The following is a 12,504-nucleotide window of genomic DNA, read 5'->3' as shown; positions in this document are numbered from 1 at the left end:
TTGGTGGTTACAATAGAAAGGGCACACATCACTTTTTTTTTTCTGTCTGTTTGGCAATTAACCATTCACTGGCTTCTTTTTTTGTTGTAACATGCACTTCCTTTCTCTTGTTTTCATTCAAGCTATATACGCCATGGAAATTAATGTGGAGACAGACAAACAGACAGGAGAGACCAAGATTCTCTCTGCATCCACCATTGGCCCAGAGGGGGTCCATCAGAGAGGAGTCAAAGTCTATGATGATGGTACCAAAGTAGTGTATGAGGTGCACTCAGGAGGCACCGTGGTAGAAAACGGAGTCCACAAATTAAGCGCAAAGGACGTGGAAGAACTCATTCAGAAGGCTGGACAATCAAGCTTCAGGGGACACATGTCGGAAAGGACTGTTGTTGCGGATGGGAGCCTGGGCCATCCCAAGGAACACATGCTCTGCAAAGAAGCCAAGTTAGAAATGGTACAGAAATCCAGGAAAGACCCCGCTTCGGGAAACCCCGGGCAGCAGGTTCAGCCCGCCAGCACGGAAGGGCCAGAGGCAAACCTGGATCAACCCGTCACCATGATTTTTATGGGCTACCAAAACATCGAAGATGAAGAGGAGACTAAAAAGGTGCTAGGCTATGACGAAACCATCAAGGCCGAATTAGTCTTGATCGATGAAGACGACGAGAAATCGCTAAGAGAGAAGACAGTGACGGACGTGTCCACCATCGATGGGAACGCGGCCGAGCTGGTGTCCGGGAGGCCCACGTCGGATACCACAGAACCCTCATCCCCAGAAGGCAAGGAAGAGAGCCTGGCCACAGAACCAGCCCCAGGTACCCAAAAGAAAAAGCGCTGTCAATGCTGTGTTGTCATGTGACCACTTCTTTCTCCTTCCCTTTCTTCCGGGCAGCCTCTCTACTCTCCACCTCTTAAATAGAGCTCACTGTACCACTAACTGCGATACTGTGAACTGGAAGCAAACACCTGCCTTGCCTCACAGCTGGATTTGCTTTGATCTCTCACTCACATCTTTCCTTCTCACTTGGGAAACAACGTGCATGTGTTTGCTTCATTTTTTTTTTCCTCCCCAAGAACTTACTTTCTCCTCTAAGTCTTTCCTTGTGTCTTCAAGAGTGAATCAGTGCGGTACTGCTCGGTTGGAGTGGACTCTTCACGGCGACTGGTTTATAATAGCCTTAATTGACTTGAGTGGACTCAAACCCGTTGGCACCGGGGTTTTCATTTTGGCGTGTGCTCCTCTAACATAGACACACACACACACACACACACACACACACACACACTGCCTCTCACCTGCCTCTTTTGCCGTGTGGATCTTTGTTTTTTTATCTTGTGTAGCAAAATGTGGTGGGCTCTAGCCGGTTGCTAGCGTAGCCAAAAGTGGACCTACCTTCATCTGGCTGTTCTAGGATGACACGTTTTCTTTGCTGCCTTCCAGAAGCTTCCAGACTACAGTGTTGTGTTTTCCCTTATGTTAAAACTGAAGCAAAGTTGACTCAAAAGCAAAGAACCCAGCGCCTGTCCCAGCTAAAGTGTAGGGACTGACTTCTCCCCTGCCAGTCAGCAGCTCTTTCTCTTCCTGTGGCTTGCCCAGTGTACAAAAGCCCTTTGTACAGGTTTTTCTAAGGACCTCAGGCCACCATGGTTTTCAGCATCTCTAGTGCTCACCAATCCATAAGCCCTGTTTCCATATTCCCCAAAATGTAAAGTTTTATATTGATTTTTTTCATGGATATTTTCTGATTGAATTCATCTATTTTCAAAGAGGGGATCATTTTGAGAAGTCTCTCTGCAGTGACCATATTTCTTAAAACAGTCTTTCTGACCAATGGGGGCTGCCATTACACCCCTACCGTATCCAGGATGGTGCTGTACGCATTAGCGGTTTGTCTCCCCGGCCCAGCTGATTAGTCTCGCATCTGTGCTTTTTAAAAATTACTTCGTTATGTCCCCATGGGTAAGAGAATGCTTGGGGTAACTTCAATGTGTAGTTTTCTCCACTCTTTGAAAAAAAAAAAGTCCAAGTAGTGGTGGCACATGAGGAGGATCTCTGTGAGTTCAAGGCCAGCCTGGTCCACAGAGTGAGTTCCAGGGCAGTTAGGGCTATGCAGAGAAACCCTGTCTCAACAACAAAAAAATAAAATAAAATAAAACAACAGAGGTTTTTCAATGTCAAAAATGTTGAAAGAGGAAGAAAGATCTTAAATTCTTCCACATGGTCTGACTGAGTTGCAAATTTCTAGGTTTCTTAAAGTTTTGTTTCTTCAATATCTGAGAATTCTAAAATATCAAGGAATTTTTTTAACCTAAAACATGATGAACAGCCCTTGAAATACATTGTTAGCATCGCCCCAACCTGGACACCCACATGTTTAATGGAACCAAAGGGAAGGAATTTAGAAAAAGAACCATAGTCCAGGAATAAAATGAAATAGCGGTGTGTTCATTGATTTTAGAGATAACTTTATTTACCCAGACATTCATAATATCGTCACAAATCAATACCAGAATCATGCATGTTCCCATGGGGTATAGCCTCAAGAACCATACACTTGATCTCCCACATCAAGTCTCAACATATCTGAAAAATAGCTCAGAAAAAAATTCTAAGGAAGCCTGGAGAATCACAGTACAGAACCAACTACATTTGTTTCATTTAGCTTCTCTGAGGACAAATCTGTAATTTTGTCCATTTCTTGGTTTAAAGTTATATTTATTACAATTAAAGAGAAATGACATTTTTATCTTTTTTTCTCAAGTCATTTCATTTTTACTGAGCACATGAGTCAAATCTTTAATATGTAAACAAGAAAAATTAAAAAGGAAGAGCAAAGAAATGAACTAAGTTTCTCAGATTGTCCCCTCCATGGTTTCCCTGAGGAAACTGAAGAATTGTCACTAGGTCTGGGCTTCGCGAGCACAGCTGCCGTAGAATGCAGCGACTCTGTGGTCTGGAAGCCTGGTTCTGGGGCCACAGCCCTTTTCCTCCACAGGTAACGGTTAAATAGCACACAAGCCTGGACTAAAACGCCATGTGGACAAACCCATTTCCACAACAGAAGAGACTAGTCCCCGTGGCTTCAGACAATCTGCCATTTTAAGAATTCATTTGGGAAATTTACAATCGAAAGGTTTCCTCTGCCTATCTCTTTTGCTTTCCTGGGGATTTGGACTGCTCAATGTGAGGTTTCAGAAGCACAGTGAGGGAGTGGATGGCAGAGCTCAGAACCCCCTGGGCTTGATCTTTGGAGCTTTGTAAGAAAACTACTTATCTATGAAGACAGCAGTCTGTACCTCCCACTCTTCATAAGATCTCAAGGACCAAGGATAGTCTGCCATCATCTGTTGGTCATTATTAGTATGAGCAAGTGACTGGCAAACTGTGAGTTAGGATTTGCTCTAACATTTTGTTGTTTAAAAAAATACCATTTAATTGAAATAAGACATAGTGCCCTCATTAAAATTATTTGTGGCTACAGTATATGAAAGTATGTTTGAATATGGCAGATGTTTGCATACAATTCCAGTCTCTGTGGGGGATTCAGGCTCAGCAAATCCTCGAGCAGCCCATCTACAGCATCAAGTTATGGCCTTGATGACGAAACTGTTGAACAGGATTGTAATCGTGACTCTGCCACTCCCATGACTATTGACAGTGACTGTCTGTCTGTCTGTCTGTCCCCCCCACCCACCTGTGGTATTGCCCCTTCTAGAAGCAAAGTATGTGGTTGTGTGGTCACATAACCAGAGTGAAGAATCCATGATGATATTGCCAAACCACAATCTCGTTTTGAGCCAATGTTAGGCTGTTCATAAAAATATAACTCATTTCCACCAAACCTAGTGGAGCACACCTTTCATCCCAGCATTAGAGAAGCAGCGGCAGGGCATCCCTGTGAGTCTGGGGTCAGCCTGATCTATAGATTAAGTCCAGGCTAACCAGGGTTACATAGTGAGACCCTGCCTCAAAAACAAAAAACAAAACAATAAAAAAAGACGAAAATGTACAGAAACACATATATGTGTGTATAATATATATGTGTATATATATTATTTAATCAGTTCCCTTTTAAATAAAAGAAACAAAAAGGAGGAAAGGGGTATTGTTTATTTTTATTTTAATGGTATTTAATTAGACCCTTTGTGATGGCCAAGTCTGGCCCTACATATATATCTAAAGAATCTTCATAACTTGAATGTTCTTGACATCTTTTTCTTAGGGCATTCTTTTTTAAACTTTTACACACAAGTGTATCATTTTCCTTATGTAACAACAAAAAACAAATTGCTTCTCAGATAGTTGGCTGGTATCCGGTGATTCCACTTATCATTGGCGGTGTCCAGGAAAGGGCCAAAAATTCCCTTCTGTATTGAGGCGTTACAAGAAGGGAAATGCGTAGATAGAGAGCTTCCCAGGGATACCGTATCATCTCTGGGACAAAACTCTGGAGGCAAACTCCTCCACTTCCTAAAGAAGTGTCTTTTCAGGAACCACAGAACATTCCTGAAAGCTATGAATTACTTAATGCCAGAATCAGTGGTCATCAGAAAAGCAAAGGACAGAGTGAGACAGCTGATAGAGGTGAAATGTCAAAGTACTTGCCTTGGCCCTTCCTTCTTAATGAACACTGACCCTGTCCGTTTAAAACATAGAGGAAAATAGGTAGAACACACAGTGAGGACACATTTTGTTGGCATTATCCTCACTTAAAACCTAGGCAGTGAGTCACCTCTGTTTGTGGCTGTCCCACTGGAGGATTTAACTCACTGGCGTGCCCTTCCCTGGTAAAAGCACCCCATCTCCAGCAATGTCAGTTTACAGTTTATGCCATTCCAAGGTGAACAGTTTCATATTGTATTTTTGTAATACTTACATTTATAACTGAATCCATAAATTCCAAGCATTTTAAAGAAATATGTTTCAAAACTTTATAAATATGCAATTATTTGAAAATACCATGGTCTGTTAATCGAGGTGTATTGATTTGGACAGACTGTGGAAGCATCCTTTTTTCTACTGGGTTAGTAAACGCCACAGGGGCTTTGACGCTGTAGGTACATAGAAAACAGCTCAAAACAATGAGAAAAATTGAATCTTAGGTTTTTGCTGGCAGTTCACCTTCATAGCCCAGCACTTTTTAGGACTTACCAGGAAGGCCTACTTGTATCTTGTGAGGAAAAACTAAAATCCCTCCTTAGAAGAGTGTGGTTTCTCATGGCTTCAGCAAACTTGTCAAATCCCACTTCACTAAAACCCCACGTGGTGCTTGTTTGGATGCAGAGGGGTATAAAGATTACATCCTGAAATATTTAAAGGAAAATTCCACTGGTGATCCCCCGGGGAAGTCCCCCAGCTTCATTTTCACAACTTCAGAGACCTCTGATTCCCTTCCAGTCTAGCACCAGAGGGTCAGAACTGCCACACAGAAACCTCGCTGTCTATGTGAAAACATAATAGAGGGACCACAGACTTTCTGCATCCGAGACAGCATCTGGACAGCCTTAACTTTTGTAGTAATCATACTGATGATAGTAACAATAATAACAATGATTTTTTTCACTGCTTCCTCTTACTAAGCAGGAGAGCAAACTATCTCCTGCTGTCGAGGACTTTTGTATCTTCTGTGATGGTTTCTAAGTTTCTACAGGCTGATGCGTGAATGGTCACTTCTTCCCCTACTTCCCCTGAATGCTCACCTAGGGTGTTAGTCATTTTGTTTGTTTTGTTTGTTTTCTGCAAGTCACTGCATTTTTTTTAAGTCTAAAGAAAAGCATCTGTCTCACCAACCCTAAAATTCTCCTTAGACCCCCCGGCAACTCCTTTGACTTGAAAGAACAGAATCCCAGAAAGAAAAGACATACAGGGTGACTTTCTTTTCCTTTCCATGTATGGTTAATGTACTGTACAGCATATATGTTTACAGACTGTATCTGCCTTGTGATGTCCACACAATGAATGACAACAAAAGCGTTCTAATGTGCCATTGGATATATGCCTTAGCGCTGCTGTTTGCGTTCTCCTCTTCTGTCCCGTTTGAAAAAACTCCAAAGCTGTGTGCACACAACATTCTCTTCCCCACTCCAGCCCAGAGCTGTGAATTTCATTACAGGAGCTTCAGGCAGAACCTAACTGAGTGTTTCTGGTTCCCATCTGAGCCTGCAGGATCACTCTGACATTCCAGGGGCAGGTCGTGGGGGCCCTAGACTACCCGCTGTGAGGGGCCTTCTTAGGCTCTGGGTCCAGGAGCACAGTTGGAAGCACAATTGGACTGGCTTGAAAGGGCAAGCGAGATAGACTTGTGGGGGGACCCCCTGAGGGTATGTATTTACCATAGTCTCAAAGGAGTAGCACGACATAGGTAGGGGTAAGGAGTCACTGTAGAAATGGAATATTTACATTTATGTATTTTTTTAGAGAATAATATTTTTATAGTGGAATCTATATGTATCGTGGAGCTTGAGTTTGAAAACCCCCTCCACTGACTGAGTTCTTTCTCTGTTCCCTTATGGTTTCTTTCTGGTGAATTCGATAGCACTATCTCAGATCTTGTGACTCAGCCTCGGCATGAAATCCAAGGTTTCCAACAGATGTGCACTGTAAGCCTGAGCTTTCTGGGCTTGGTCCATTAGGTTGTGTTAGTTTCTGGCCTTTAGACCACACCTTTAATAATACATAACTGCCTTTGGGAAAGAGATGAGGTTTCTCTATGCAAGAGAAACCTAGCAGTGACCCAAATCCAGTTCTTTTACACACTCAAGAAGTGATTGTTGCATTTATGGTGAAGGGACCATTCCCTACGGTGCATTTGCATAGATGGTATCAGATGCATGAGATGATGAACTGGATATAACCATCTACACTGGTAGGGATGTCCAACCTTTTAACACTGTAACATGATGATGTCATATGAAACATTTCAGGCATTCATTATCTGGAATGCTTGCAGGGTATAATCTGCAGATTGGCTGTGCCTGATCTATAGTCTCTACAGAAATAGAAACATCCAACTCCCCTCACAGGCCTTGTATCCATTGCTGAGGTTGCATTGTACTTACAGAGATCTGTAGAAACCAGAAAGAATTTTCTCTTTATCCATAGATGGGACTGTGAGTTTGTAGAGTTCTTGACTCTTTTGCCCAATTTTATGCTAAATTTAAGAGTCCCCATTTGTCACAGTGTGTTTTAGCTGATACTTCATCCATGCCTGTTCCTGTAACCAGATGACAGAGCGGGTCAAACCTCAGAGTGAGTCTTCCCACCTTTCCTGTTTGACCCCCTTCCCAGACAGCATCCTTCCCTGCCCCAAGAGTCCAGGATCCTTTTCCCAGCAAGGCAAGGTCATAAACATCTCTTTCTATTTCAATAAAAATAACCCCTATAGTTCCAGGGCAAATAATTTTAAAATCTTCATCACCAGAATCCACATCCTGCCCCGCCCCCCCAAAAAAAAAACAAGCCCAGCTCAAGCCTATGTGTGAACCTCACTGCCATGGAGACAGTTGCAAAAAGAACTATGCAATTGCCTGAAGGTGCTGCCTGGAGCTGAGGGAAAGCCAGACACTCTTGTTACCAAGGAAACCTCCTGGCTTCCAGACTGGGTGGGCAGGGCAACATTGCTAGGGTTTGCAGTGACAAAGAGGTGAGAGGTCACCAGGCCCTGTCTGATCTGTACCGTTCTGCACGTAGCTCCACTGATTTCCACGATATCCTATTCTGACAAGTGGGAAGAAGAGTTCTGTCCTTTGCAGGATTCTGGAACATTCTTTCTTCCTTTCAAACTCCTGGCTTAGGAGAGACAAAAAATCTTAACAAGGGTTCCAGAAAATGTTGTGTCTAATGCAGCTTTTCAGTTGAATGTAGGTTGTTGACGGGATTTTCAGCTTTACCTGCTCAGTCGGGGGTGGGGTGGGGCGTGTGACGCGTCTGTATATACATCCATTCGTGGTTGGTCGGTGGGTGGGGGGCTGGGAGTCTGTTGTGCTTACTCTGAAATAGACTTGCTGGGCTTAGCTGCTGTGCTCTGTAACCCGAAGTGTACTTTGACTGTTCTGTATCCTCCGGATGAAAACAAAACAACAAAAACCAACTTCAGAAAAAAAAAATAATAATCACTGCCAGCGACATCAATGCTGTACGTGTAGCTTCTCTCTGTTCCTCTGTACAGTGTTAATAGACAATAAACTGCCTTTTCACCGCACCCACCTCTCCGTGTCTGCTCCCTAATTCTTTCCGCTTCTCACTTGCTCTAAATGGACTTCGGGCTTGACCCCGTTGGAGGCGTCCTCCAGTCATCTCTACAACCTAAGATAAATCCAATAGCCCACATACTGTGGATTGTTCCAGAGTCACCTGGGTGTGCCTAGGAATGATAGGAAAGCCCGATCTTTCTACAGAGCATTGATTCCTAGAGGCAACTGTTAATCCTCAATCTAAAGGATGTTTGCAGTGATTCTGATCCGTGTATTTGGGGGCCCCTTGTAGCCTGCCGGTTCCAGCTGGTTTCCACACTAACCGAGCCAATCTCTCTCTGGCTTCTTTTTACACATCTCTTTCCACACCTGTCTTGCTGGGGTTGCTTTTTCATCTTTCTTGCAAGTCTCAGCAGTGGCTCAGACGGTTATCTCTTGGGTAAACTCGGGCTTCCCTGGAGGTTAAGTGAATAGTCTTTGTTCAGTGTGCTCCCTACCCCGACACTCCCAAAGACACACTTATCTCTCCTGTTCTCCCTATCCATCTACTTTACCTAGAACAGGACTGACAAATTTTTCTATACATTAGCAGATAGGAAATATGTTTTGGCTTTGTGAGCCGAGTGGTCCTTGTCAGAATTGCTTCCCTCAGCTCTACCCGACATACGAACGAGAGAATGTGGCTGGATTTTAATGAACTAATTCACAAAGCAGGCTTTAGGCCCAATCCGGCTTATTGATTTGTAATTTCTCCTCTTTTGGCCTAGGACAGGACCTGTCACATACTGGGTACTCAATACAGAAAAATTAAATTGTGGCATGAAAGAATAAAAAAAAAAAAAAGCATGTGACGCCCTTACGGAAGTGTCACAGAAAACTGGCATTAAGGAGGACATTAAGTAGATTAAATTAATTGAGGATGCCTATCCTTTTGGATTTCAAGGTGGATTTGGGTGAATGTCTTTATGCTTGGAAAGTAATGAAAGAGGGAACTATAAAAGGCACCTTGTAGGCTATCCAATTACTGGATTGGAGCTGGTAAGAATTTCAGCCAATACAAAGCGGAGGAAATGTAAAGACATCTTCTCCTTCTCAAAAGTGCTAGGGACGCTGTAACTACTTGGCTCCTGTGTATCTAAGCATTCAGCCCAAGTGTTTGGAGACCCGTGTGTTGTCTGAGCCATCCTATGTTGTAGGTGGTGGGGCTTTCTTTTTATTTATCTATTTATTTATTTAATCTTATTTTGTGTACATTGGTGTTTTGCCTGCATGTATGTCTGTGTGAGGGTGTCAGATCCCCTGGAACTGCAGTTACAGAGAGGTGTGAGCTGTCGTGTGGGTGCTGGGAACTGAACCCAGGTCATATGGAAGAGCAGCCCGTGCTCTTAACTGCTGAGCCATTTCTGCAACCCACAGCAGGGCTTTCTTTATGTTATTTCCTTGATGGAAAAAATATTATAATGTCAGTTGGGCAGTGGTGGCACGCAGCTTTAATCCCAGCATTTGGGAGGCAGAGGCTGACAGATCTCTGTGAGTTGGAGGCGGGTCTGGTCTAAGAGTAAGTTCCAGGACAACGAGATCTACATAGAGAAACCTTGTCTCAAAACAAACAACAACAACAAATTATAATGTGAAACTTGTAGGTTTGGACTACAGCCAGGACAGTACATTATAATATGTAACCCGCAGCTCTGGTACGTTCCAACGAGGGAAAATAGCAGAACTCTGGCAAGGAATCCAGTTCAGCACCCTCAAGGTTGATGGGGAGGGGGCATCCCCCTTAGGAGGGTAGGATTTTCTTTAATCCACCAACCCTGTGAGGCTGACATTATCGCTGTTAGGGACATACTAAGTACTCTACCCACAGAGCAGTGCAAAACGTTGATCAGGAGTTCCAGGAGACAAGTTCTGCGTTCAGCCTTCCACTTCAAACCTGTTCTGAAGGCTCTCTTGTCACAGAAGTGGGGTAAGGATGACCATGAAATTGGGTGCAGAAAGACTGGGAAAGCCTGGGTTATTCTTTCCAGAAAAGACAACGTGACCCCAGTTATTTGAACCTTTAAACACACAAGGAAATGTTTGGCAGTAACAGTGCCCCTGTAGGCTGGGAGGTGTCTCTGCAACCCTTCCTCACCAGAGAGAAACAAGGTGATGTCAACATCAGCTCGTTAGAAGTCCGATTCAAAGGTATTCTGCATTGAAGTTCAGATGTAACTGTTCCTCTGCTTTTAATTTGTACTCCTTGATTAGGTTTCTTAGGTCTGGTACTTGCAGGGCAACGATATTCTTTAATGCTCGCTTCCTTGTCTTACTGACAATAAGAATGAGCATCAAAGACGGGCAGCTTGGAGAACGGTAAGGCAACAACCTTTCCCTCCAAGTTTTAACCAAAGGCTGGTCAAATGTAAAAGTGATGGTAATATTTCCAGTTTTCTTTTTCATGACCATTTTACAGGGTACTGAAAACATGCATTCCAGATGCCTGCTCCAATTTTTAGAAGTTTTTACTATGTTTATTTATTGGGAGGTGGAGGTCAGAGGGCAGCTTGTGGAGTCAGTGCGCTCCTTCTCCTGCTTGGGTCTTGGGGATTGAATTCTGATCCTTAGGCTTGGCAGCAGACGCTTTTACCTGATGAGCCATTTCATCCACCTCATTGGTCTATCTGTTCTTTTCAGGTCAGGGTCCTTCAGTCAGGCTGAGGACAACCTCAAGGTGAGGACAATTCTGCAGTCTGTATGAACTGCCTAAATTAATATCACACAGGGAACAAGACAATTTTGCTTTTTCTGAAATGCTAAGTAATAGCCCCATCTCAGAGAGCTGGCACTCCCCTACCCAGTACCCCCACAACTCAGGACTTTCGAGCATCAAGTCAATTATTTTGACCTTGCGCACATACCAGTGTGTGTGGTATTGTTTAATATTTTGGCCCATATAAACTTACTCAAGACTGAACTTTAGTGCGCTCCCTTAAATAGCTATCACGCGCCATAAAAGTAATTCAAAATAAAATTAAATGAAAGTCATTAATTTCCAGATGACTACTAGTCGGTGAAATCAACTGAAAACAGCTCTATTGTGTGTGAGAGAGAGAGAGAGAGAGAGAGAGAGAGAGAGAGAGAGAGAGAGAGAGAGGAAAGAAAAAGTGCAGTAGACAATATGGTCATAATTATTACTCTTTGTCTACCAAGATCAGACAAAAAGAAAGAGAATCAAAACGTCAGATGTTCTCTTGGCATGTGTGTCAGTGTTCCATACTGCCAGCACCCCCACAAAATCCGGGGTGATACTGCCTCCCCTGTATGGATTTTTAAAAAGTAAAACCACAGTTCCTCATTTCAAAGATCAGAGTGAGACACGTGAAATGACTTGCTCAAAGCGACAGGAAGAGAAGGGACAACCAAGGTTCTAGCACGCTTAGGGTGACTTCATGTTCTCTCTGCTGAACCAGACCCTTGCTTAAAGTCGACCACGCCAGCCACATGCACGTTCAGACTCTGCGGCAAGATCCGGACTGCTTCACCAAAGAGCAGTAGCATCTGTTCCGCCAGAGCCGACCTGGGCGTGCGCAGTGTTTTTAGCTGCAGATCTGATCTGATTGTCTCCTGCTGTGTTTCTTGGAGAAAATGGGTGGCAGATGTGGGTTTGCAGGGAGCCGAGGAAAGGGGAGTAGAGCAGACTGCAAGCCTGTGGGGCGTCTGGTGGGCTCATGGTATCGTGGTAAAGCATGCCCACCTTCAGCTTCAGGGTGCCTTCTCCCCGGTGCCAGCTCAGAGAATTCTTGACGAGACAGGACTTAGTGTGAACTGTAACCTGGCTGATCACAAGGTAATAAGGAAGGCTGAGTAGAAAAAGCAGCACCCACGGGACTTCTTGCTTCTTATCGCCCTCCCTTCCCGTTCCTCCCCTCCCCACCCTTTCTCTTTTCTATCAGATGAGCCCGTTTTCTGCCTGAGATCCCATCTCTCCTTAGTCCATTTTCTGTGGCTACAACAAAATACCCGAGACTAGATAATTTATGAAGTACAGAAATTTATTTAGCTTCCGGTCTGGAAACTGGAAAGTCCATAGCTACCAGTACTGTCATATCATGGTAAAAGGTGAAAGGGCAAGCAGGTGAATTCAGAGGGACACATTGGATGAGCACCTTCTCGCTGGATAACATTCCTGTGTCTGTAACTAACACAGTCCCCAGAAAACAAGAACTCACTGCTTTGAGAAAAGACTTGATTCCTCTTTAGCACCTAACCAATCACAACTTAAAGGCCCCACCTCCAGTTCCACTAGAGTGGCCCCCAGCTCTCAGGGAG

General features: G+C 43.8%; 1 protein-coding gene across 4 annotated transcripts in view; it reads left to right on the top strand.

Moving 5' to 3' along the window:
• Palm2akap2 (PALM2 and AKAP2 fusion) overlaps nucleotides 1-12,504 on the top strand; it is a 409,045-nt gene that overhangs the window by 241,315 nt on the left and 155,226 nt on the right. The window contains exon 7 of one of the 4 annotated variants that reach the window (XM_075967149.1): nucleotides 123-815. The exons of the other annotated variants lie outside the window; for them this stretch is intronic. Within the exon in view, the coding sequence (XP_075823264.1) occupies nucleotides 123-815 (693 nt within the window). The remainder of the gene's footprint in view (nucleotides 1-122; nucleotides 816-12,504) is intronic. 4 annotated transcript variants of the gene reach the window in all.

The sequence above is a fragment of the Microtus pennsylvanicus genome, chromosome 3 (assembly GCF_037038515.1).
Source record: "Microtus pennsylvanicus isolate mMicPen1 chromosome 3, mMicPen1.hap1, whole genome shotgun sequence".
NCBI lineage: Eukaryota > Metazoa > Chordata > Mammalia > Rodentia > Cricetidae > Microtus > Microtus pennsylvanicus.
The sequence above is the reverse complement of the archived record's forward strand: the minus strand, read 5'-3'. Positions and strand labels throughout refer to the sequence as shown.